Below are 26,906 nucleotides of genomic sequence, written 5' to 3' on the forward strand. Positions count from 1 at the left end.
TCTTTAACTTTAGACAAGCTCTTTTATTGGTTCAATGATAATTTCCCCTCCCACTGCCTGCCATCACCATCACCCGCTTCCCAGTCGGATTTCCTTGGTTTTCTCAAGAGTCTTGCCATAGGTTTGTTTCCCTCGTCTGTTTTCGTTCTCCGACTTCGGATTGGTGCGGGATCAATTTGTTTATTAAGAGTGTCCTCGGGGCTCCGCCCCACCATGAGCGATTGGCCTATAGTGCCCGCTCCGGCACGGTGATTGGCGGAAGTGGGTGCCGGCTGGTGAGGGTGTCTGGGCATCATGGCCGCTCCACAGCTCCGGGACCGGCTGAGCTTCTTGCACAGAGTAAGTACCAGCCCGGACCCGAGCCCCAGAGTCTAGGTCCATGAGTTCACCGGATACCCAGGAGTCCTGGGCAGCGGCCTCCTCGCTGCCCTCGCCTCCGACTGGAGCCGTTTCCCCGGCAGAACTCACCTGACCTCGCGTTCTCGGGTAGAACTCCTGGTAGGGCCCCAGGTCTCCCGCGGCCTCTGTTCTCTCGTCTCTCCTGCCCTTCTCATCCGTGTCTGCAGTCCCAGGCCAACGAGTGTTGATAGCTCCTGTCCTCCCCACTCCAGTCGGCTACACGTACCGAAAACATGTGGGTCTCAGTTTTCCTCTGTAAAATAGGCTAGGTGGGCTAGAAAGTCCCCAGGCTCTCCTCTAGCGCCAACTCTGTTGTCCTATGATCCTCATCATCCCCTTCCACTATCATCCAAACAAGGCTTTAACACCAAGATTCTCTCTTTTTTATAAGGGTCTGCTCTCCTAACCCATTCCCATCCCACAACTTACCCTGAAGTGTGGTTCCTTTCCACCTAGTCGGTGTCTCCATACAGTATTTTCCTATTCCGGAACCGTGTCGTCTTCTTTCTTCCTTATCCAGACCTAGAACCCTCCTCTGAGTAGTTACTTCTCTTTTATGTGTCCTCTCCAAGTATCTCCTCTCTTCTCACCTGAACCAAGAACTCTTAACTTCTTAAGCCTGAGGTTCTTAGCTGTGATCCATGAACCTTGTTTTCTAAAATAGTCTGTGTTTCAGTAGAATTAGTTTCCCTTATAATTTTATTTCATGCATTTAAAGGAGAATAACTCAAAGTACTTTAAAGTTTCATTTTGTTGAAGGGTAAGGACAAATCATGGCATGACAGGGAAAGAACCCTACCCAAGTATCTTAGTTGTGAGAAGACAAAGAAGGTATATCTATAACAGTGTTAAAGTTTGTTTAGAAACAAGACAGAGTTTGTCCAGCATCCAAGAGGGGGACAGTCAGTTTTGTTTGGCAATCCAAAGTCTATTCATGACAGAGCCATGTTGCCTGAGATGTGGTTTTGACAGTAACAGATTGATAGCAACAGAGTTCATCCTGAGTGTACATGTGCAAAGGGCTGCACATCTTGATTGAGTGAGATATGCTTAGCAGCTAGGTTTGATCCTGATGCTGCTAGGTCTGGGCCTGGGGAACATGACAACTCAGGAAAATGAAAAGCATTAGCAAGGGGTTAATTTTGGAGTCTTGATAGCTCTTAGAAAGGAGTCCATAGACTTCACCAAACACATGGAGAAAAGGTTCAACATTACTCTGAGAAAGAAACTCATAGGATCTACCAAGTCAACACTGACTAAGCACCTGGGGACTCAGAGAAAGACAAAAACAGCCCTTACCCTCAAGGAGCTTACAGTCTAATGTGGAGACAGCATAGGAACAACTATGTACAAACAAATTACATACAAATTAAGTTGGAGGTAATCTCAGAGGGAAGGCACTATGAGTAAGGGGGACTTGGAAAGACTTCTTGCAGAAGGTAAGATTTTAACTGTGATTTGAAGGAAGCCAGGCAACCAAACTGCCAAAGTTTAAAAATCTTTCCTAAGCAGTCTGACCCTCTCTATGTTATATTAAGATTTATTACCTTACTAATTATGTTGACATATAGTTATCAAAATCTCTAGAAATATAATCAATATGTTTTTGGCCCTCAGGCTATTAACCCCTTGTTTGAGAAAAAAGAAGAAATCTTATTGGAACCTCCCCTAAGTGGTCACTTATCCTCATCCTCCCCTCAATTTTTATCTAATTTTTATGTCCCTAGGTAGTGCTATATACCTGTCCACCCTTGCCACTCCCTTCCTATTCCCAAGTTTTATGGCAATTGATAAGGAAAGAATGACAGGAAGAAGTTTATAATTTTCTAGTACAGTTCCTCTTTATTTCTCTGGGACAGGAAGATCCAACTCTTCTCTCCTTTTCAGTCCTTAGCTCTCATGGCCACCAACCAGGCTTTACTTCACTGTAATTACTTAAAAGTTCTTTTGAGTTTATCTTGTGTCTTTTACAGCTTTCAGTGAAGTTATAATGAAGGGGTTTCTCCCCCTGAAACCCTTACCTTCTGTCTTGGAATCAGTAGTGTTCCAAGGCAGAAGAACATTGAGGGATAGGCAGTGGGTATTAAGTGACTTAACCCAGGGTCACACAGCTAGAAAGTGTCTGAGGTCAGATTTGAACCCAGGACCTCCTGTCTCTAAGCCTGGCCCCTATGAGCCACCCAGAGCTGCCTCCTTGAATGATGTTCATATAACTCTTATTTCTTTTTTTTTTTTTTTTGAGGTCCAAAAAGGAAAATTTTAGTTTCCTTTAGAAATATATCTTTTTTTTTTTTTTAAATATATTTTATTTGATCATTTCCAAGCATTATTCGTTAAAGACATAGATCATTTTCTTTTCCTCCCCCCCACCCCCCATAGCCGACGCGTAAGTCCACTGGGCATTAGATGTTTTCTTGATTTGAACCCATTGCTTTGTTGATAGTATTTGCATTAGAGTGTTCATTTAAAGTCTATCCTCTGTCATGTCCCCTCAACCTCTGTATTCAGGCAGTTGCTTTTTCTCGGTGTTTCCACTCCCATAGTTTATCCTTTGCTTATGAATGGTGTTTTTTTTCTCCTGGATCCCTGAAAGTTGTTCAGGGACATTACACCGCCCCTAATGGAGAAGTCCATTACGTTCGATTATACCACAGTGTATTAGTCTCTGTGTACAATGTTCTCCTGGTTCTGCTCCTCTCGCTCTGCATCACTTCCTGGAGGTTGTTCCAGTCTCCATGGAACTTCTCCACTTTATTATTCCTTTGAGCACAATAGTATTCCATCACCAACATATACCACAGTTTGTTCAGCCATTCCCCAATTGATGGGCATCCCCTCGTTTTCCAGTTTTGGGCCACCACAAAGAGCGCAGCTATGAATATTTTTGTACAAGTCTTTGTGTCCATTATCTCTTTGGGGTACAGACCCAGCAGTGCTATGGCTGGGTCAAAGGGTAGATATTCTTTTGTCGCCCTTTGGGCATAGTTCCAAATTGCCCTCCAGAATGGTTGGATCAGTTCACAGCTCCACCAGCAATGAATTAATGTCCCTACTTTGCCACATCCCCTCCAGCATTCATTACTTTCCTTTGCTGTTATGTTAGCCAATCTGCTAGGTGTGAGGTGATACCTCAGAGTTGTTTTGATTTGCATCTCTCTGATTATAAGAGATGTAGAACACTTCTTCATGTGCTTGTTAATAGTTTTGATTTCTTTATCTGAGAACTGCCTATCCATTTCCCTTGCCCATTTATCAATTGGAGAATGGCTTGATTTTTTGTACAATTGATTTAGCTCATTGTAAATATGAGTAATTAAACCTTTGTCAGAGGTTTCTATGAAGATTTTTTCCCAATTTGTTGTTTCCCTTCTGATTTTAGTTATATTGGTTTTGTTTGTACAAAAGCTTTTTAGTTTGATGTAGTCAAAATTATTTATTTTACATTTTGTGATTCTTTCTATATCTTGCTTGGTTTTAAAGCCTTTCCCCTCCCAAAGGTCTGACATGTATACTATTCTGTGTTTACCCAATTTACTTATGGTTTCCTTCTTTATGTTTAAGTCACTCACCCATTTTGAATTTATCTTGGTGTAGGGTGTGAGGTGTTGATCTATTCCTAGTCTCTCCCACACTGTCTTCCAATTTTCCCAGCAGTTTTTATCGAATAGTGGATTTTTGTCCCAAAAGCTGGGATCTTTGGGTTTATCGTATACTGTCTTGCTGAGGTCGTTTTCCCCCAGTCTATTCCACTGATCTTCCTTTCTGTTTCTTAGCCAGTACCAAATTGTTTTGATGACTGCTGCTTTGTAATATAGTTTTAGGTCAGGGACTGCAAGGCCCCCATCATATGTGTTTTTTTTCATTAATTCCCTGGATATCCTTGATCTTTTGTTCTTCCAAATGAACTTTGTTATGGTTTTTTCTAAATCAGTGAAGAAGTATTTTGGTAGTTCAATGGGTATGGCACTAAATAGATAAATAAGTTTGGGTAGGATGGTCATTTTTATTATATTGGCTCGTCCTATCCATGAGCAGTTAATGTTTTTCCAATTGTTCAAGTCTAGTTTTAGTTGTGTGGCGAGTGTTTTGTAGTTGTGTTCATATAGTTCCTGTGTTTGTCTTGGGAGATAGATTCCTAGGTATTTTATTTTGTCTAAGGTGATTTTGAATGGGATTTCTCTTTCTAGTTCTTGCTGCTGAGCTGTGTTGGAGATATATAGAAAAGCTGATGATTTATGTGGGTTTATTTTGTATCCTGCAACTTTGCTAAAGTTGTTGATTATTTCAATTAGCTTTTTGGTTGAATCTCTAGGGTTCTTTAAGTAGACCATCATGTCATCCGCAAAGAGTGATAACTTGGTCTCCTCCTTGCCTATTCTGATACCTTCAATTTCTTTATCTTCTCTAATTGCTACTGCTAGTGTTTCTAGTACAATGTCAAATAGTAGAGGTGATAATGGGCATCCTTGTTTCACTCCTGATCTTATTGGGAATGCATCTAGTTTATCCCCATTGCAGATGATATTAGCTGTTGGTTTTAGATATATACTGTTTATTATTTTTAGGAATGACCCTTCTATTCCTATGCTTTCTAGTGTTTTTAATAGGAATGGGTGTTGTATTTTATCAAAGGCTTTTTCTGCATCTATTGAGATAATCATGTGGTTCTTGCTAGTTTGCTTGTTGATGTGGTCAATTATGTGGATGGTTTTCCTAATGTTGAACCAGCCCTGCATCCCTGGTATGAATCCTACTTGATCATGGTGAATGATCCTTCTGATCACTTGCTGGAGTCTTTTTGCTAGTATCCTATTTAAGATTTTTGCATCTATATTCATTAGGGAGATTGGTCTATAGTTTTCTTTCTCTGTTTTTGACCTGCCTGGTTTTGGAATCAGTACCATGTTTGTGTCGTAAAAGGAGTTTGGTAGAACTCCCTCTTTGCTTATTATGTCAAATAGTTTGTATAGTATTGGGGTCAACTGTTCTCTGAATGTTTGATAGAATTCACAGGTGAATCCATCAGGCCCTGGGGATTTTTTCTTAGGAAGTTCTTTGATGGCTTGATGGATTTCAATTTCTGATATGGGATTATTTAAGAATTCTATTTCCTCTTCTGTTAGTCTAGGCAGTTTGTATTTTTGTATATATTCATCCATTTCTCCTAAATTGGTGTATTTATTGCCATATAATTGGGCAAAGTAATTTCTAATGATTGCCTTAATTTCCTCCTCATTGGAGGTGCTGTCCCCCTTTTCATCTTTAATGCTGTGAATTTGCTTTTCTTCCTTCCTTTTTTTAATTAGATTGACCAGTACTTTGTCTATTTTGTTTGTTTTTTCAAAGTACCAGCTTCTTGTCTTATTTATTAAATCAATAGTTCTATCACTTTCGATTTTATTAATTTCTCCCTTAATTTTTAGGATTTCTAATTTGGTTTTCTGCTGGGGGTTTTTAATTTGATCGCTTTCGAGTTTTTTCAATTGCATTTCCAATTGATTGATCTCTGCTCTCCCTTGTTTGTTAATATGAGCTTTCAGGGATATGAATTTGCCTCTGATTACCGCTTTGGCTGCATCCCAAAAGGTTTGAAAGGATGTTTCGCCATTGTCATTTTCCTTGATGAAATTATTAATTGTTTCTATGATTTCTTCTTTAGCTAAACGGTTTAACTCTTATTTCTAAAAGGAAATGATATTGGGTGATTTTTGCAACAGGACTACAAGCTCTGAGTTCATGTCAGGTGCCTGACTGCATCATTTCTATTGGCAGTGGGCATTAATTATGCCCCATTGCCTGTCAAGACCAACATGCCTAGTGATCTTCTTGCTGTTGTAGGGTGATACCAGCCTTCTCAATTGATATAGGATCTGTGTCAGAAATGTAGGAGGGATTTGGAAGAACTAAGACACTAAACCTAGGAATGGGTCTGCTCAAGTTTTAGTTCCATTTGGACAATTTTGCTGTAACACCCTGGGATCTATTTTAATGTAGAAGGTCAAAGTGAGCTATTAAGCTTTTGTCTTTCTTGTTTTCTTTCTGAGGCTTCAGGGCAGTGCACCAACTTTCCTTTACTGAGCATTAGGAAGAAAAATCCTGATAACAACTTGATCCTAGATTATTTAGCTCATTCCAGATTTTCTGCAAATTTTTGATTATGCACATACTTGCCTTAACTTAATTGTAGTTAGTGTGTATATATCCTAGCTAGTGTACCTTTTTTTCACTTAACATTTATTATGAATATTTCCATGATCTGATGTTCATATCTTTGTCATTTTAAATATCAGTATAGAGCTAAGTCCATTCATGTGCCACTTTCATGTTCTGCCATTTATTCTTGGACATTTGGATTGTTTTTACTATTATAAATAGTACTGCTCTGAATATCTTTGAACAGATTTCTTTTTTTCCCTTTTGTATGATTTCCTTTGAATCTGTCCTACAACATAGATTTAACAAGTGCAAAGGATACAAGCCTCTTTGTGTCTTATATGTTGCTACATTTTCTCCAGAAAATTGAAACTATGTTTATAGGTGCCACCAGAAATGTATATAAACATATATATAAATGAATAAAAAAATAAGCATGCCTATTTCTCTCCAACACAGCTAATACTAGACATTGTTATTCTTGCTTATTTTTGCCAGATCAATAGAAAAGTGTGATGGTACTTTTAATATTTAGTCTTTGTAATTGCCAGGGAAGCTCTGACCTATTCACCACCCTGATCCAAGCAGAGGAATCCTGTGTGCTTGGAGAATTGCATGTTGAAACGTAGTTTCCTTATTTACTATTCAACTCTCACAGTCTGTAAAGGAATCTCCTCATGAGCCATCAATAGCATCCCCAACAAACCTTTATCACTGATTTATTGAAAAAGGGATGAACATACATTTGGTATTAACTGTCCCATTAGCAACCTAGTAGAGGTTCACATTCTTGGGTGACAAGACCCTCCACGCATGGAAAGAACTGTTCCTAAAGAGCAGATATAGCTATAGGGATGTTTGTGTATGAAAAGTTTACCAACGGAATGGGGTTCTCTTGCTCTCATCTAGCTCCCAATTCTGATGAAAGGAACGTCTGATGATGATGTCCCATGCCCTGGCTACCTGTTTGAAGAGATTGCTAGTATCCTTTTCCCAAGAAGGCAAGAAAAACAGGTTTGGGGACAGGCCAAGAAAGGGCTATGGGATTTGTTTGTTGTTTTTTTTAATATACCCTTACCTTCCATCTTGGAACCCAATATGTATTGGTTCCAAGGTAGAAGGAGCTGTAAGGTAGGTGATGGAGGTTAAATGACTTGCTCAGGTTTACACAGCTAGTAAGTATCTGAGGCCAGATTTGAACTCCCATTTCTAAGTCTCCATCCATTGAGCCACCTAGCTGCTCCCAGCTACAGGATCCCAGCTATAGGATCACCTCTTGTGGATTATTGAATTACTTAGGTGGCGCTTTGAAGTGATTGGGTGATAGGGCCAGGAAGACAGAAGAAGCCTATTTCCTGTGTCTTCAACTAAACCTAAGTTATAGTTTTTCCTCAAAAGAAATGATTATAGAAAAAAAGTAGAAGGTCGTAGTTGGAAGGCCCAATTTTCCCATCCCCTCTAGTGCAGTTTGGAGCCTGATTGTCCTTTCCCTAACATGATTCCCTCCCAGAAATTTCCCACGAGTCAGTGGGAAGCAGCCAGTGTCTGTTGGAGTACCTCCTGAATCGCTTGCAGAGTAACTCCTGCCATGTTAAACTTAAGGTAAGCAAGATTGAGGAAGAGGGGGGACCCTCAGCTGGTTCCCAGGGCCCTTCTTGGATTAGACAAGCCATGCCAGAGCCTAGACAGGACTCAGTTTCCAGAATGGCCCCAGGAGAAGCCAGAGGTCAGTGGTATGACTACCAAGCCAGGATATTTGTGTATGCTAGAGTAGGGCATAAGGCTTTTCTGGACCCTGGGGCTGTGTTGTGTCATTGTGTTCGAGGTGCAGCCCAATATGGCCTTTCACATTTTCTCTTCCCAGGCCCTGAAAATCTTGCTGTACATGTGTAGCCATGGCTCCACCTCCTTTCTGCTTGCACTCAAACGCAATTCTTCCTTCATTCAGGAAGCTGCAGGTATTGGAATTTTAGAACTAATCCCTGTTGGGGGATCATATAAAAAGGAGGGGAGGGGAGGGTTGAATATTCAGTTTCCTTTCCCTATCAGCTTTAGATTGGAATTTGACCCTTTCCTAACATTAATTAGGAAACAGCATTGTCATTTCACTGAAATCTGGATCATAGGGTGATAAGAAAGACTATAAAAGTGGTTTCCTATTGGAGAAGGTTTGAACTGCATCCTACATCCCAGACTCTCAGCCTGGCTTAGGCCCTTTCTACTCCTCTGGGGCTGTTCCCTAGAGCCAGTTGAAGGGGGAATTGAATGACAGTCTGAGCCATTGAAGGGACAGTTACTGATTAAGATAAAGCTTACCTAGGAACTGGGGAAAGGGAGATCTTACACCATTCTGAGCAAAAAAACAGGTTGATCTGGAATTGGGTCTTCAGTTCTTGACTCTTCATGTTGGTTCCATCAGTCTTTCCCCATTAGATGTCTACTCATCACTGATTAAACTTTGTCTGTCCTCACGGGAAGAGGGGAATGAAAAGCACTGACAAGAGCTTCTCCCTGGAACAATGTTAAAGGCTCTTAGTCAGTGGTATGTCCTACGGCCATGTTAGCAAACCTATGGCATGTGTGCTAGAGGGGGCACTCATAGCCCTCTCTGTGGGCATGAGCTGTCACCCTAGCACAGAGTTCGCTATTAGAAAGCTAAAGAGATGCTGGGCCAGGTGCTCTCTTCCCTCTCTCCATGCAGCTTGCAGTTTGGGCATTCGATCTCTAAAAGGTTCACCATCACTGTCCTGTGGAATATATCTCTAGGATGGGCATCATTGCTGCTGACAGTTCCAATCAACTGCTCTGTCAGTGGAGGAGTACAATGCTAGTAAGGCCCCTCCAACGTCTCCTAGACTGTGACTTTGTTCAGGACCTAATTTAAAACTGGGCACTGATAGATAGTTCTCTATTTCCTGAAAATCCCCAGAGAAAGAAAGTTCACAAATCCTTAGAGTAATTGAATATAAAATTTTGCTACTTTTCTAGACCTGGGGTCTGCCCTTTCATCTCCCTTACATCTGTCTTTCATCAGTGGCAGCTCATTCTCTTTTGATCTCTCCTTCATGACTTTCCTGAAAGGGTGACATTTCAGGGCAAGATATGGAGGCTTTGAAGAAAATCCCTGGAAGTTAACCCAGAGAGATCCAAGTGCTTAAGAGGAAGTAGTCCTAGAGCAGTGATGGCAAACCTTTTAGAGACAGTGCTGGGCCCCACCTTCACCCCCTCAGGGACTGAGTGCTGTGCCATCCCCATCTCACCTCCCTTCCTTACCCCCAGAAGGAGGAGAGAGGAAGTGTTCCCATTGGCTGCTGGGCTGAGGGGTGGGTGCAGTGAGAAATGTCCTCTGGCATGTGGAGAGGGGGAGGGGAACAGCTTTACCCTGAGTCCCTCTGGCTTTCTAGTAAGGAACTGGTGAGGGACTCCACAGAGAAGACTGCGTGCTCTTTTTGGCGCCCATGCCACAGGTTCCCTATCATGGTCCTAGAGAGTGGAACAGAGAGACTCTGGGGAAGCTGTTGAGGAATGCAGGAAGTGGGGCTGTTTGAAACAATCTAGTGCTCACATACAGAGAGTCATTTCTAAATGGACTGGAATCAAGAAGTCATTCTATACATTTGGGAGTAAATGGTATCTGAGCTCAGAGCCTCGAGGTTTTTTTTCCTTCTATTCCTTGTCTTCTTTGTTTTGTAGTATTTGGGGGTCTCCCAGATCCTCTTCATGGAAACAGCTTGTATCAGAAGGTCCGAATGGCTGCCCAGGTGAGTCTTAAAAGCTAGGGTTAAAGTTAAGCAACATTGGACAAGGAGGTCTCCCTCTGGGTGCCTAGCCAGAACTTAAAAGAACATTCTAAGTTTGGGTAGTCATTCCGGGTTCTCAGAATTGGGCTTCCATTTTCCTTTTCTTTCTTACCCAGATAGTGAGATCATCTTTGAGGTGTTGCTTGCTGATATGGGGACTCGGGAACAGAATTTCCATTCATTATTGTTTAGTCAGGCCCCTTTAGCTTCTCACTCATTAAGGAAGAGATCCTGGGGCTGGAGGCTCCAGAGCCCAGAGCAGAGACCTCGCAGGACAGCAGAAGGCAAGACCTAGAGCTCTGGTAGACACTGATGGACACTGATATATTTTCCATCTCCCTTCTAGGACTTGGCAAGTGCTTTGTTTTCTGATACTCTGTTGCCTTTGCCTTCCACTCAGTCTCCCAGGCCCCTTCCTTCAACAGGTAAAGTAGATACTCCCTTCTCATCTTCCTTTCCCTTTCAGTCAGTTTCCAGCCCCTTTTAACCCTGGGCCCTTTTAAGTCAGTTCTTATTGAGTCAAAATGGAGACAATCTATCATCTCTTTTTGTTCCCTTCTCCCTGGAGATCCTCTATTCAGTGAATGTGGAATTTCTCCTTAGATAGACCAGCCTCACATACAACTGAAGGTATTTTTCTTTCTCCCAAGGTATGGGCTCCCAGGCCAGTTCCTATAGCACCCTCCAAGGCTTTGGTTACACCAAGGACAGGGGAAGTTCTGGTGAGTATTTACAATGGAGCTCCATTTCCAACCCTCTTAGTTCAGCAGCTTCTCTTGCTGATCTTACTGCTCTGTTCATCTGAGGATGGCATGGGCCAGGCAGCCAGAGGGTCTTTTGGAAAGCTGATCTATGGAAATAAGGTTGGTAAGGCTTTATTTGCAAAATTTCAAGTGCTATATCAGGGTGGAGATTTTTATCTTGGTTTCTCTGAAGCACGGTTCATAAGAATAAAGGCTTTGAGGATAAGGATTTGGCAACACTGTTGCTGAGCTTTTAGAGCCATGCTCAGGGTATGGGCACTGTGGCCTTGACCTGAGTTCAGGAAAGTTGAGAGCTGAGTCCTGGGTTGGTCAGAGAGAAGGCAAACTGAGGCTTGACTTTATGTAGAGGGAATTTCATCCCTTCTCCCTCCTGGATTGTCTTCCTGGTTCATCACATTTCTCATATGCTAGCTGCATCCATGAATATAAATAAAAGGGTATAAGTGGACCCCACCTGGGTCACTACTTCCCTTAGCAGGCAGGTGAGATGGACAGAGAATCCTGCAGGATGGGCTACAAGTGGTCAGACTTAGAGTAAAAAAATAGACTTTAAATCTATGCTTATCTACCTTTTCTATTTCAAGTGATTATTAATTAACTTTATGGAAAATAAGAACTTGAAGATATTAATTTAAATCTAAAAACTTCCAGTAAGTAGTATCTGGGACCATCAAAGTGGTCCTCTGACCTTCCCTTTCCCTCACTAGATTCACATTTATTTTGTCTTGGTTTTAATTTTTTTTTTTTAAATAAGATCATAGAATGTTGGGGGGGGGGCAGGGAGAGGGGAAAAAAGAAAGAGAGAAAGTGAGCTGTGGTATAATGGACAGAGTATCAAATTAGTCAGTAAGGCCTGGATTCAAATCCTTCTTCAGAAACTTACTACCTGAGGGACCATGAGCAAGCCACATAAAACTCTGTGCCTCTCTTTCGTTATCGTTGAGAGGTATATTAATAATATGATTCATTGGAATTAAAGGAAATATTATATGTAAAGCAATTTGTAAACATAAAGTGCTATATAAGTCTCAGCTATGAATTTTCCCTGGCCAACAGATATCCTCTGCTCCAACCTGCTGGAGCAACCTCAGGCAGCTGAGACCAAGCGATTCAGGGACTTCCCAGGGATCAGTCACCCAGGGAATTCTAATGAATCAGGGAAGATGATATCACTTCAATTCTTTCTCTTCTGTTTCTGTTCTTTTTTTTTCTTTCCACCTATCTATGCTTTAATAATAACAGTCCTTAAATTTGTATGTCTTTAACTTTTCAAGATATTTTCATATCTCTCATCTTGCTTTATCTTTATATATGAGGAAACAGAATACTTAGAATACTCAAGTGATACCTTTAATTTGAGGCAGAGCAGGTACTAGAAGTCAGTCAGCCCCCTCCAGCTTTTTTTTTTTTAAACCCTTACCTTCCATCTTAGAATCAATACTGTAGATTGGTTCCAAGGCAGAAGAGTGTTCAGGGTGAGGCAATGGAGGTTAAGTGATGTTTCCAGGATCACACAACTAGGAAATGTCTGAGACTAGATTTGAACCCAGGATCTCCATCCACTGAGACTCCTAGCTACCCCACCTCCAGCTTATTTTTGCTTGACCTCCTTGATGTATTTCTTAGCCTGACTGTGTGTGTGTGTACACATGCATGTGCATGCGTGCATACATGTGTGCGTGCATGTGTGTTTTCTTAGTTGTTGCTCCTTGGCCCTGGGGTAGAGATTCAGTGTTTGGAGGGAGCACATGAATGCAGTCCTACTACAGCTTTGGAAATACTAAGATGCTGTCCTTGTGATCAAATGTGGCTATGTTTGGGCTTGTCAGGTTCAGGAATCAGGGAATAGTCAGAGCATACCGGGAAGGGTATAGTGCCAGAATTGTCGTCTTGTCCTGTGTGACTTCTATTCCCTCCTAAATTTAGATCCCACCCCACAGAGGCCTGATGTCCTCAGGCAACATCAAGTGACTCAGCCTTCGTTTCTTGAGTTCTAGAAGCAGAGAACAGACAACACACAGTCCTGGAGGAAGACATCTCTTCCCTCCCTCTCTCCTTTCCCAAATCTCAAGTCAAAACTATAAATTGGGAGTTTGGATCAGACGATGATCCTCTCTTCTCTCCTGGCACAGGCTCTGCTGGTGAAGCCCTTCTTAGCACCATCCAGAAGGCTGCTGAGGTGGTGGCTAATGCTGTGCTCCCTGGTCATGAGAGCCCCACTATCCAGAGTCAGGTGCTGAGGGAAGACACCTACCAGCCTGTAGTGGCACCCTCTGCTGGCCACAGTTACTTTGCTCCTAGGAAACCACCACTGGGGCCCACCCAGAGCGTCCGAGGTATGATCCTGTGGAGGCTTCTCCTTCCTGTTTGTTTCTCTCACCACCCATCAATGAGTAGGTTTGGGGAGAATGACCACCTCACAGAAGAGAATCTAGGTTCCATTCCTTGCCATCAGGCACACTTTTCTTTCCTCCTGGGACCAGAAGTCTATAGGGATGGGGATAGAACATTGCCTTTCCTAAGCTAACATTGTATAAACAACCTACAGGTTGAGGGTAGGGTGTAAAGAAAGAACTGTATGAGGACAGCTAGGTGGCACAGTAGATAGAGTGCCAAACCTAGTATTGGGAGGTCTTGGGTTCAAATCTGGTTCCATACCCTTTGCAGCTATGTGACCCTGGGCAAACCACTTAATTACTTTTGCCTAGCCCTTGCCCTTCTGTCTTAGAGTTGTTTCTAGAATAGAAATAATGTTTTAAAAAAATTCAGGGAAGGATGAAGAGATGGAAGATGTGGACGTGGAATCTTCTATCTGAGTAACAGTGAGTTTCCACTTATATTGTCTTGGCTGGGGCTAACTTCATAAGTTAGTGAGGAGATCTGAGGAAACCCATATCTCAAAGGTTCTTAGCCTGATTTCTTCTGTATTCTGCCTCACCTTGTGTCCCTCAGCTATTTTTATCCCTTAGCTCTTTACAAAATGTATTTGCAAAAGTCTTCCCAGTTCTCTGGAGAGGTTATCATCATTAGCCCCATTTATAATGACAAGACTTGGCCTCAGGAGGGCAGGCCTTGTCAGAATTGTATAGAGCTTCAGTGGCAAGACCTAGACTTCAGGGCCTAGCCTCAGTGTTGCCCTTGTGCCTACTCTCCTTTTGAGTCTCACTACCTCTTTGTTCTGCCTCAGTAAAATAGAAAAAAGGCATCTTCAGGCCTTTGAGCAGAGCCGGCTCCCATACTCTACCTGGCACAGTGCCTTGTACCCAGCAGATGCTTTAATAAATCTTTATTGTATTGAATTGACTTGAATCCAGCAGATCAACACAGACCCTTCTCCTCAGGGGCTCTGCCCTTTATGGCTACTCCCGTGGAGTCTCCGATGGATGGAGTCCCCATAGAGCTGAGGAGCGGGTGACATGGGAAGGACTGAGGCTCTTTTGGGGGCTTATCTGACATCCCCATTTCTGCAGTGAGGCACCAGCCTGGGCAGGCGGGGGGCGGCTGGGAGGAGATGGACAGTGACCCCAGCTCCCAGAACTCATCTCAGGAGAATGGGGAACTCAGCAGAGCCTCCAACTCTGGCAGCAAATCTGACAGCGATAGCCACTCAGGAGCCAGCCGGGAAATTGGAGATATAACAGAGAGGTGAGCCACAATGGGAATTTGGGAAGTTGGGAAGTTGATAGTCTGAGCTACAAGCAGGATGGGTATTGGAACTGTCTTTGTCAGGTTTCTCTCTTATTTCCAGGCAGGGATCAGTGACCAGAGCTACCGCTGTTTTAGTTGTCTCTGGAAATCTACTTGGAGAGACATCTCCCTTTTCTCAGCAGAGGGGTGGTGAACTGTAGGAGTGGGATGAAGCATACATTTTCAGACATGGACAAATTGTTGGTTTGACTATACTAATTTGTAACAAAGGGAGAGAGAGTTTTATTGTGAGAAAGGGGAGAGTGTGTGTGTGTGTGAGTCTGAATCTTTAGGAAGAAAAGAACCATCACAACAATAATAAAAAGAATCCCTCCCAATATGAGAGGGAGAGAGACAGAGACAGACTGCAACCAACCAACCTAGAAACCTTTCTGGTCTACACCTTTTCTTTCCAACCAACTTTCCCTTTACTGACATTGAACTTTTTGAGACCTGAAATTGGACATTGGATCTAGTTCCACTCTCCCAGATTTGACCACCAAAGGGAGATACTGGGAAGGTGAAAGGGAAGACAATTCCTTTCTGACTGCCTAAATTCCCCTTTATACCCATGATTGTTATTGTCCAATGACTACCCCTGCTTGCCTGCTGCCTGTACTCCAGAAAAAGAAGTACATTTCAGTACAGCAGCTCATTGGCTAGGTGTGGGTCTGACTTGATTTCCTCTTCTGTTCCACTGCCTTGATTTTATTTTGCAAAGGTCATATGCCATGTATCCCCAGTTGGGTTAGGAGATAAAGGTCAGAGTTTAAGATAGGGTCCAAAAAACCATGTGACCTGGTGCCTGTAAAGTCACTTGGTGATGACAAGGGGATGAGTTGGAACTCTTGAACTTTTCCCTCTGTGTTCCCTCCAGCCACCCAAAATTCTCAGCCTTTTCATACCTCCAGTTTCTGGGGAAAAGTTTACATGAAATCATGCTTTCTGACAGGGTAGAGGCTGTACCACTGAGTGACTGTCTACAAGAGATGAGCCTTGTGAGCACCGTGACCCAGGGACCTCGGGTCTTTCTGACTCGAGAGGAGGTGCAGCATTTCACCAAAGAGTGAGCCACTTACACCTTCTCTGCACTCATTGCTACTTCTTCCCAGGTTTCTGTTCCCCTGAACTGGGACTGTCTGGTTCTTGGAGGGAGCTGGAGAGGAAATATGGGAGATGATCCTAACCTTTGGAAGCATAAGAGCAGCTGAAGCCTGAGCCTGGGCTAAGAGCCATTATTCTTCTGGAATTAATATTCTGGATGATCAGAGTCATTTCCTACTTCTATATACTGCTTTCCTGGTCACACTAATGCCCAGAGCTTTAACACCAGCATCAGAGCCATAGTCATATATTGCCCCTTTTGCTAGCCTTCCCCAGGCCCATGACCTCCCTCCTTGGTCTGTCTCCCTGATGCTGGCCACCCTCTCCTCTCCCCAGCACCCCGAGCCTCCTTTGCTAAGTCTTTTTCAACAGCATCACTTACCTTTTCTCTCCTGTAGGTGTGGGCTGCTCAATTGTGAAGCTGTATTGGAACTCTTGAACCGGGAACTTGGAAGAGCCAATGAATGTGTTCAGATGGTGAGAGGGCTTAGGTAGGGAGTGGGAGGTAGGGAAGAAAAGGAAGGGAATAAGCATATATTAAGTGCTTACTATACTAAGGGCTTTACAAATATTATCTCATCAACAATCTTGTGAAGTGAGTTCTGTTATGATCCCCATTTTACAGTTGAGGAAACTGAGGCAGACAGGTTCTGCGATTTGCCCAGGGTCACACTGCTAATATGTGTCTTAGGCTAGATTTGAACTCTGATTCCAGGCCCAGTGCTCTATACCATGTCGCCTAGGTGCCGATAATGACCACCCAGATTGTCTCTAATTTCCCTGACCTGTCCCCAGATCTGTATAGCTCCTTTCCCAATCAGAATGCTGATAGCTTTGGTGGCTGTAATTCAGCATGATCAAAATAGAGAGGCCTTGCTAAACATTCCTGTTTGTCCTTATCTCTGTCATTCTCCTGTCACCAAGTAGTTGGAGAGAACATTAGGAGTTGGAGAATTGTCCAGTAGTCACTTCTGGAACTTTCTTGATTCATTACCGTTTGGCAAGCCCTGGGCGCTAAGAAATTAAATGGACAAGAAGGATGGGAATATGGAGGAGGAGGCTTACTCTGAGTCCTCCCCTTACACTTGGGTGAGAGAAGAAAAGCCAAGAAGGGAGCCAGGCAAGCATGAAATCAGGCTGACCTGGGAATGGTGGTCTCTGAAAGAGGCAGCAGATACCAGCTCTCCTCTTTTGCCCCATGGGACAGGGGTGGGTTTGGCAGCGACTTGGGGAACTGTATGGTTGACCTTCCCTCATCTTCTCCTCAGAGAGCCATGTGTGCCATCTTCTCCCTCATGTGCTCCGATCTGCTTTCTCAGGACCATATTTTCTTCATCATCCAACCCAAGCTGCAACAACTTAGTGAAGGGAGCCCTGGCCCTGTGACCAACAAGGCAACCAAGGTGGGTAGCTCCCCAGCTTAGTTCCACCTGCAGGTGTAAGAAGACTTTTGGGCTTGAGTTTAGGATAGCTCCTTTTTCTTGAGTCATCATGGAAGCAGCATCTTTGTGGTTTCTGAAATTATGCAAAGAAACATGAAGCTATTAAAGGGATTTGTTCTTGCTTCTTCTATTGCTTAAAAGAATGAATGAAAAAACATTTGTTGTTATTATTTGTTACATCTGCTAACCTAGTCCTCTAATCAAAGCACCCAGGGATGGCAATGATGAATGTGGCAAGTAGAAATAACCAGATGGCTGTGGAGGAATGATTAATCTGCTTATTCTACTCTCCTTGGAGCCATAATTCATATTTCTTTTTTTTATTTTAACTCTTACCTTCCATCTTAGAATCAATACCATGTATTAGTTCCAAGGCAGAAGAGTAGTAAGGGTTAGTCAATGGGGGTCAAGTAACTTGTTAGGAAGTTTCTGAGGCCAGATTTGAACCGAGGACCTTCCATCTCGAGGCCTGGCTCAATCCACTGAGCTGCCCCTCTCATGTTTCTTTAAATCACAGATGATTAAGCTCTGCTTTCTCTTCCTGCTTCCAGATCTTGAGGCAGTTTGAGGCCCTGTGCCGAAATCATCCCTCCCACAAAAGACCCCTGGCACAGGCCAGCACTGGTTCATCTCGTCCCACTCTCTGCCCAACTGACCTGCTGACAGATGTTGCTCCTTTAGCTGGAGGTGAGTCATTCCTGCAGCCAGTGAGTTCTTCCTCTTCCCTGCCCAGGGACACAGCCACAGTATCCCCAACAGACCAAGAAATAACAACTATCTCAGCACAAGGAGACATCACTCCTGCTAAAAGAAGCCTGGAGGAGGCTGAGCCCAGATTGGTAGTTTCAGGTGAGCATGGGACTGGATCTAGCCAAGATTCTTCAGGCACTAATGCTGCAAATGGCACGTCGGAACCAGACACTGTTCCTGAAAGTGGTCTTTTGGCCTCCCCAACCAACCCCTGCTCTTTGTTTGCTGGCATGGAGTTGGTGGCTCACACAGGTGTGGTTGTTACTGGGGCTGCTAGAGACGAGCCGTTCCGGTTAGCATCAAGTTCTGAGGTTCCATGGAGATCATCTAGAGGAGCCACCTCCCAGGAGGTTCCTAGTCCAGAACTATCTGCCTTCGCCTTCTTAAATGCATGAATGGCCAGTGCTGCAGATTGGGCCACTACCCCTTGTCTTCCTTGTCTTGAGAAAGACTTTGCACATCCGGCTGCCTATGACTATCTCCTGGCTTCCTTCTTTCCATGTATTGTTACTCATCTGCTCACAGGCCCGCTGGGTGCCCCCAAAATGTGATTTCCCCTCTTGTGTTTTTCTCTGTCATCTTCCGTTGCTGTGTCTTCATTCCCCCTTCCAGGAAATTATCACCACCTCCATGCCAATTCCTAGTGATGGCAACCCTATACTAAGCAGACCACTGGAATAACTAATTAGAAACAGAAAGGATCAGCAACAGGAAGAGGAAACTATTTTAGATGTATAAAGAATGCCCCATGTGGTACTTCCAAAGCATTCAGAAAGAACTGAAACTGATCGATGCTAAATTTTACTCAAACATTAAGAAGAGTGAGCAGATATGATCCCTTTTCAAAATCTGTTGTTCTACCGTTAATGTTGTTTCCCTCTAGTAGAGCTGGTTTCATGTTTCATAATCTTACATGCCTTATATCTATGTAGTTTTTCATGGAACTTTTAAAAAATTGGGCCACTTATTAGGCCGATCAGAATTATTGTTGGACCCTCATCATTGCTGCTACAGGAATGTGAGTGACATAAAGTGCCCCAGCCCCAGAAGGAGCTCTGGCCCCCTCTAGCAGTCAAGGACTATGTTTAACAATACCTTGTGGCCTTAGGAGAGAGGGTGAATCCTAGATCACATTGCTGGACCTTCTTGACTTTGGGAAAGGGGATTTTGGTAATGTAGTTGTAAGGAAACTTGGCTTTCTTGAGCTGTACTTATCTCAGAGACACAGAGCTTGTGAACTCTCCCCTCTCCCCAGAGCTTATACTCAGGCAGGCTGATGGTTAGTGTGTCTCCAGATCCTTTAGCCAACTTAATGATGTTCTGAACATTCAACCAATCCCTTTCTGGCTCTGTCTGGGAGTACATATTAGTACTCAATTGCACAGTTTCAGGTAGAGCATTGTAAAGTAAAGAGTTCATTAAGCAGAAAAAGAGAACTTCAGTCCTCATAATATGTGCCTGTCTTGGCTCCTTAATGATCAGGAGGATTTAGAGAGGAGAAGCTCCTATAAATCCATAGAATCTGAGGAGAGTATCTTTTGGTTGAGTTCCCTCCTGGGAATCCATTCTATATCCAGCAAATGCTTCCTTTTTCTCTTTCACTCTGATTGCTGAACCCTGAGTACCATTGAGGGCTAAAGATACCTGAATAGGTGGAGTAGAGAAGTTGCATTTAATCTGAAATGGCCTTTAGGTATGTTTTAAGGTCTGTTAGGTAAGAAAACAAAAATCCTCTATCTATAGGTGTTAGATAACAGGCCTTGGCCAGAGCTGCTATAATTTCTAGATCATTTGAAATTGGGTGGGGGAGCAAGATGGATGAGTCTTGCCTTTTTTTTTGGAAGGCAGCAACTGATATTTGATGGAATGTAGCCCATTGCACTGTCCTCTTTTCCTTCCACATCTCTCTTCTAGCTTTGGCCTGCTCATTTGGATTTGGATTCCTATGGTGCTCATGAGCAGGTTGCAAAGGTGCTTCCAGAAACACTGGCCCTCTGCTTGTTGGCACTAGGCCTAGCCAGGCAGGGTCATTCACCAACTGCTGGGTCAATACCTCTAGAGCAAGAGAACTCTAGACAGTTTTGCCTTTTGTGATTTAGAAACCCCAAGTAATCCCTTTGTTTTTATCCTAATGTGTGTCCGTGTGTGTATGTTTATGTTTCTCCTGAAAATTATTTTTTAAATGCCTTGCCATTCTGATGAAAATCTTCCTTCCTTACATGGTGATCATAATATCTGGAAACCGTACCTCTTGTCTTCCTCACTCCCAAGGAATGGAGATTTCACAGTTAAGTGTCCAATTGAAGAAGTATACTTGAATTAGATTCTGGATCAAAGTTACATCTTGTGGTCTAGCTCCTGTTTTCTGACACTTTTTTTTATTCATGTGATGGTCTTCCATTCAGTGTCTGTCTACTTTTTGGCCATACTTATTCTTGCCATAAATTGTTGTTTAGAGTCATAAGGGTTGGGGAGGACCCTGGAGGCCAAGTACAGGGAGCATCCCATCTCTGGAACTTGTGGAGGGTGCTGGTTGTTTACACTTTCTTAATAAACACTATTGGATATTTACACAGAGTTGGAATTTCTTAATGTGTTGTTATGGGACTATGATGATCATTCTACTGGTCTAACATTAAGAAGGTAATATATCTGCTTCAACCTCCTAACTGAATGTTGATGAGCAAGTCATGAACTCTGAGCTTCAGTTTCCTCATCTGAAAAATTGGAAATCACAATACCCATAGGAACTACCTGTTAGGCTTGTTGTGAAGATAAATAAGAACTATATGGCACTTTGAATATGAGTATTGAGATTATGCGATACACATATACACCAAAATATTAACAGAATTTTTTTGTAGTAGCAATTGATGTGGGTACCCACCAGTTGCAGACTAGCTAGATGAACTGTGATTCATGCATGTAATGGAACATGATTATGCTGCAAGAATTAAATCGATAAGCATTTATTAAGCACTTGAGATGTGCCAGGTATTGTGCTAAGCACTAGAAAATATTTAGTGAACATAAATAATATAAATGACACAGAGACATAGAAAAACATAAAACAATACTTTGGTAAGCAGAACCAGAGAAACAATATGCACAATTATTACAATAGTATAACTGAGAAGAACAAACACAAAAGCAAAGCCACACTTGGATTCTCTACTCTTTGTTCCAAAGAGAAGAAAAGAATATCTTCCTTTTTTGCATAAGTCGGAGACCATGGATATGGAATATTTCAAGTGCTGTCAAAAGGAAAGGAAAACCTTCCCATAGATTTGTACCCTAGATTCAAGGAGAGCAGATTTCAAAGGGTTTGGTTTTGTTAACTATTTGAATATAATTGATTCTTTTTTTTAATCCTATGTAAGGGTCTATAAACTTGACTAGATTTGCCCAACTCAAAAAAGAGTTAATAACTCCTTTTAGTGGCATTGATTATACTTTGGCTTCTCTGAAGGTTCTTGTATTTTTGATCTTTTAATTCTGTACCTCTGGCCACCAACTACAATCTAACTTAAACAAATATACTTCTATTTTTTAAAAAAGATCCCCAAATTTGGCTAGATGTTAAAGAATCGGCATACCTGTCAGTCCCTTTTCCCACTGACAGGGAAGGCTTCATGACCATTTTATTCTCTAGAACAAAGGCAGCACAGCAACCCTGCCCAAACTTCCTGAAACCGGTTGCTTAAGCATGGACCTCTTGGGTCCCCATCCACTCATCTTAAAGACTTTTCTTCCATCATCACCTCTCCCAGATTCCTTGCTCTCTTAAGGTCTCCCAGTCCACATTCTCTAAGCTTTCTTAATTTCCCTTTCTTCTGCTTCATGCCTTTCCTTACCCTTCTTTTTCCTGTTCTCCCCTAATTTTCCCTCTGACCACTTGGCCTCACAAGACATCGTACTCTCCAGCTTTGGCTCCCACCCCCAACAGTGACCCCCTCCACACCCCGCCCTGGCCAGGCAGGGGCCACGCCTCCTCTGCCTCAACCAATTGCAGGTCCTCCCCTCTTTGCGTGCCTCTCCCGCCCCCGTGGCCTCCCAATAGACTGCAGAACTGGCCAGTGAATTCCTGGGATCTCCAGAGCGGCCTGGCCTCAGCCAATGGAAAGGGAGAAAAGAGAGGGAGGGCGGGCTCGGAGGGTCTGACGCGGTGGGTGGTGCCTGGCGAGTTGCTAGCTGCCAGTGCTACTCTATTCCTCCTCCCACCTCCTCCGCTCGCCTGTCGCCCCCGTTACCCCTCTCCCGCCCCGGTTCATTGTTCCCGGGGGGTGGGGGCTTCTCGGCGGGGAGCTGCTGTTCGGGCCGGGCTCGAGGAGACACCGCAGGGGGAAGGTCGGGTTCCACGCCGGCCAGACTCGATCTCCCTTGGAGAGTGCCCCCCGAACCAGGCCTGGGGCTGTGGAACCTGACCGCAGGCGGGCTCCAGTGGGGTCGAGGGAAAGAAGAGGAACGTGGGGGGCCAGTTTGGACCCCCTCTTCTCCTCTGGCTCATATTCCGCCACACCCGAGGACAAGGAAGGGGAGGGTGTCCTTTCTTCTCCTCCTCGGCCCCGGGCTCCTGCATCGCTACAGGGCTGAGCAGGTAAGGGCTACTTGGAGTCCAGAGGTGCTGAGGGGCCGAGGGGGATGATTGTGGAGGGTGAGACCTCCGCCTCCCAGGGTGAGGGCGTAGCGTGCAAGCTGATTACCTTCCTTTGGTGGTGGTGGGGGTTAAGCTCTTAAGTAAAAGGATGTGAAATAGCCACAGGTTGGGCAAACCTAAGATCTTTGCAGGGGGGAGGAGTGGTGAATAGAACCTACTGTATGGACGAAAGAAAAGAAAAAATAGAATGAAAAGATAACCCGCATCTGTGATCTCAGCTATTATGCAGAGACAGACCAGTGATTAATTTCATTTATGTGCCCTGGCCTTGGTCTGTGTTCTCTTGACCTGAACGGCTCTCCCCTCTTTTGCTCCACAGTGAAAGATTTCCAGGCTCTGTGTTATGTTAGTGAGGACGAGATAACTTGCTTAAAACGTTTTGCAAATCTTATATAAATGCTAGCTATTGTTATTTTAGCCCATGGCACAGGGCCTGGCACATAGCAGGCATTTAATATGTTCTTCTTGACTTGACTTTGACTTATTGTTTGTATAAGTGGCTCCACATCCATCAAAAGACATCAGGGAAAGAAAAGAGCAGTGGGCAAAAAGGTCTTTTTCTTAAAGTGAAAGATTTTAAGCTTTTTGAAATTTTTGGTATTTTTGTCCTTGGTTTCTTTTCCTCCCTTCCCTTTCCTCCCCCTCTTCCCTCCACCATCACCTGTTGAGCCTCAGTATATCTGGCCTCCGGGCAGTAATAAAGAATCTGGTATGGTGGTTTCCATAGTGAGGGTTGTGTTTATGCTACTATCCAGGGGCCAAACAAATCACAAATGTCTTTGAAAAAAACTATAGAAAGAACCCCAGCCTGGACTGTTTCCTTGTTAAATTTCACTGCACAGGAAGAAACAACTGAGGGACTCTATATGCATTGTCTGGTGATAGTAGTAGTTTCTGATGCCTTGAATCATGGAGCTTAAATGACAAATGGAAACTGAATTGCTGTCCCCCAAAAAGGCAAAGTGACAGAATTTAGGAGTGCTAAACACATAATAAGTACTTTGTAAATACTTATTGAATTGAAGGAAGAAATTAAGTATCTTAATTTTGACTCCTAGGAAATGCATGTCCACTAGAGAAGTTTGTGATAGAATTCAGACTTTAGTGTTGCTGGGTTGCTTAAGTCAGAGCCAAATGATGACATTTTCCTGGACAAGTAACAATCTCTCCTGGAGGAAGAAGATTTGATTTTCTGTTGTGATTCCTCATATCTGCTTTCTTGCTTTAGGTTTGCTGTAATCACAATGAAAAGTACTCGGGCTTCTAGTAGCCCTGCCTGCTATCCAGAAGACAACATAGAAGGAATGGACTTGAGCTTGACAGGCCTTCCCCTGCTTTTGTCCAGACGACCCAATAGTGCATCCCCTGCAAAGCCCATTGCCCGTTCTGTCTCTGTTATCACTGAAGACAAACCCAGGAGAAATGCTCTGGTGAGTGTCCAAAGCTATAGAATGTCTTACAGGATAGTTTCACTCCCTCCAATGAGGCTAGGCTGAGAGTTTTTTCAAAACCAGGCATATATTGACATTCAGTTAGTTGTTTAAAATCTGGATTGTTAGGGGAATAAAGATAACTCTCAGATGAGGTATCATGAGCCTCTCCTCCCTTCTGCAGCATAATTATTTTCACTCCCTTATGGCAAATAAATTGCTCCTATTTTAATTCATATCAATGCATGCAAACTTATAGCTTATAAATGTCATAAAGTTGTTGAGATTTGCCTCAACCTTTCCTTAATTTCTTATCTCATGTTTTGTTTTAGTCATGGTCAGTGCCTTAATATCCATTCTCATTTGTTTCATTTCACCTCATGGCCAATGGTACATGTTTACTGAGTGGTTAACTAGGCTTAGGTGTGCAGTCAGTGGCCACTGAACAGTCTGTACAAAACTTAGCTGCCCTATTTTGGGTCTGAGCTTATGAACCCAAGTTCATGTTTATTTCTGTTAGAAGTATTATCTGAGGGGGCAGCTAGGTAGCTCAGTGGATTGAGAGTCAGACCCAGAAATGGGTGGTCCTGGGTTCAAATGTGGCCTCAGACACTTCCTAGCTGTGTGACCCTGGTCAAGTCACTTAACCCCCATTGCCTAGCTCCTTCCACTCTTCTGCCTTTGGACCAATACATCGTATTGATTCCAAGATGGAAGGTATAGGTTAAAAATAAAAGTATTATCTGACAAACTGAGTTAATTCTCTCACATCTGTAAATTTGAATGTTACTTTACTGCTCCATACCTTCAATTATTTACTACTGCTTTACTACTAAATAAAATTCATGCATCTAAGGCATTTTCTAGCCAATCTGTACTATTATCCCCACAAAATATACCAAGTTTTCCTACCTCATTGTCCATATCCCCAATGCCTGTTCCTCTTCCCATCTTCAAATTGTGCCTACCTTTCAGGATTTAATTTAAATGCTTCCTTTCTTCCTCCCTGCCTCCCTTACCTTCTGTCTTAGAATTGGTACTGAGTGGTAGCAGTTAGGTGATTAAGTAGATACTTACTGCTCTTCTGCCTTGGAGCCAATACTTAGTATCTAGTCTAAGATGGAAGGTAAGGGTTAAAAAAAAATTGATGCCAAATGTCAGTTCCAAGGCAGAAGGGTAGAGGAGCAGTAAGGGCTAGGCAATGGGGGTTACATAACTAGTCCAGGGTCACATAGTTGTTAACTATATTATAGTTATTGTAAGCTCCTTGATGACAAGGACCACATATTATTTATCATTATTCTTCCTCTCCACCTGCCTTTTTCCAATCCTTTATCAACGAGGCCTTTGTTCTTAAATTGTTTTTAAAGATTTTTGAGTGCTGATTAGCCAGGGCTTAGCTTGCTTATAGAGCATCTTTTCTGTATTTATATCATAAGATGGGTTTCTGATCCTCAGAATGTAGCCTCAGATGTAGGTACTCAGTAGCTCCAGATGTAGATACCTATTGTCTGGGGAAGTTGTGATAGACTAGTTGTCATAATTAAACTAAAGATTATATATGGTTAATGACATTGGGAAGCAAGAGTTATATTAGTATGGATAATCTGCTCAGTTTAGATTCTAATTAATATTTTGAAAATGTCCTTGACTAGAGCTACAGCTTCAGTGTTGGAAAATTTTAACTCTTAACAGTAAACCAAAAGGAAGACAGTAAACCAGACTTAATACAAAAGCTTCTTCTAATAATAATACCAGTAGCTAGTAATTAGATAGCACTTTAAGGTTTGTCAAAGTGTTTTTTATATGTTAGCTCATTTGGTCCCTTTACAACTATTCTGTGAAGCAGGTGCTATTATTATCCTCATTTTTGTTGTTCAGTCATTTTTCAGTCAACTCTGACTCTTTGTGACACCATTTGGGATTTTCTTGGCAAAGATACTAGAGTGGTTTGCCATTTCCTTCTCCAGCTCATTTTACAGATAAGGTAACCAGCCTCAGAAATGTTAAGTGATTTGTCCAAGGTCACACACACAGTAAAATTCTGAGGTAAGATTCAAACCCTGTGATTCCTGACTCTAAGCCCAACACTATCTATTGCATTGGAAAGGAGGCTTCTGAAAAGAGGGATTCACTTGAAATTACAGTAGACAATAATAATACTAATAGCAATAAAAAAGGAGTCCAGTTTGCCTGGCATGTAGAATGACATGTAAAGAGGAGTGATATGAGATAATATGGGTTGGCTATTGGGAGCCCTGAATTTTGAGGCTAAGAGTTTATAGTATTTTAGTGGGGAATCAGAGGAGTGACGTGATCATGCATTAGGATGATTATTCTGGTAGTGAGGGGAGGATGCTTGGAGAGATGATATAGACCGACTGGAAATAGAAAGGCCACTTAGGAGGCTTTTAAATTGTCTGGTTGAGATGAGACAAGAGCGTGAGGGGAGTGAATGACTCTGAGAGTGATTTTAGAGGTGGAAATGTCAGGATTTGGCACCTGATTAGCTGTTTGGAGTTAGGGAGATAGAAGATTCAAAGATGAATGTAAGATTATAGTCCTGGGAGATTGAGAGAATGATAGGATGAGGAGGGGCAGGTTTGGGGGCCTGGTTAAATTTTCAGTTTTGAGTATGCTAAGTTTGAGGGACTACCAGGATATCAAAATGGAAATGTCTATCAGGTTGTTGGAAACATGGTCTTGGATTTCTGAGGAGT

At 42.9% G+C, this 26,906-nt stretch overlaps 2 protein-coding genes across 7 annotated transcripts in view; both read left to right on the plus strand.

The window, feature by feature from the left end:
• The first annotated feature begins 81 nt into the window (after positions 1-81).
• Positions 82-20,670, plus strand: TEPSIN (TEPSIN adaptor related protein complex 4 accessory protein). Of its 6 annotated transcripts, none has more exons than XM_001379979.5 (13): positions 204-339; positions 7,462-7,534; positions 8,063-8,154; positions 8,417-8,510; positions 10,246-10,313; positions 10,699-10,777; positions 11,003-11,074; positions 13,249-13,452; positions 14,587-14,761; positions 15,756-15,869; positions 16,306-16,384; positions 17,176-17,310; positions 17,901-20,670. In XM_001379979.5, exons 1-13 carry the CDS (start codon positions 295-297, stop codon positions 18,492-18,494), a joined length of 1,824 nt encoding a protein of 607 aa, XP_001380016.2. In that variant the 5' UTR covers positions 204-294; the 3' UTR covers positions 18,495-20,670. The 6 variants fall into 6 exon arrangements, with proteins under 6 accessions (XP_007482939.1, XP_056673327.1, XP_016286217.1 ...); XM_007482875.3 differs by having other exon boundaries at positions 17,227-17,310; XM_007482876.3 differs by lacking the exon at positions 204-339 and adding an exon at positions 490-634.
• A 1,578-nt stretch (positions 20,671-22,248) lies between these two features.
• CEP131 (centrosomal protein 131) overlaps positions 22,249-26,906 on the plus strand; it is a 53,339-nt gene continuing 48,681 nt past the window's right edge. Inside the window, exons 1-2 of the mRNA XM_007482879.3 lie at positions 22,249-22,696; positions 23,985-24,186. Coding sequence (XP_007482941.1) covers positions 24,001-24,186 — 186 coding nt within the window. The 5' untranslated portion in view covers positions 22,249-22,696; positions 23,985-24,000. The remainder of the gene's footprint in view (positions 22,697-23,984; positions 24,187-26,906) is intronic.

This window comes from Monodelphis domestica, chromosome 2, assembly GCF_027887165.1.
Source record: "Monodelphis domestica isolate mMonDom1 chromosome 2, mMonDom1.pri, whole genome shotgun sequence".
Lineage (NCBI taxonomy): Eukaryota > Metazoa > Chordata > Mammalia > Didelphimorphia > Didelphidae > Monodelphis > Monodelphis domestica.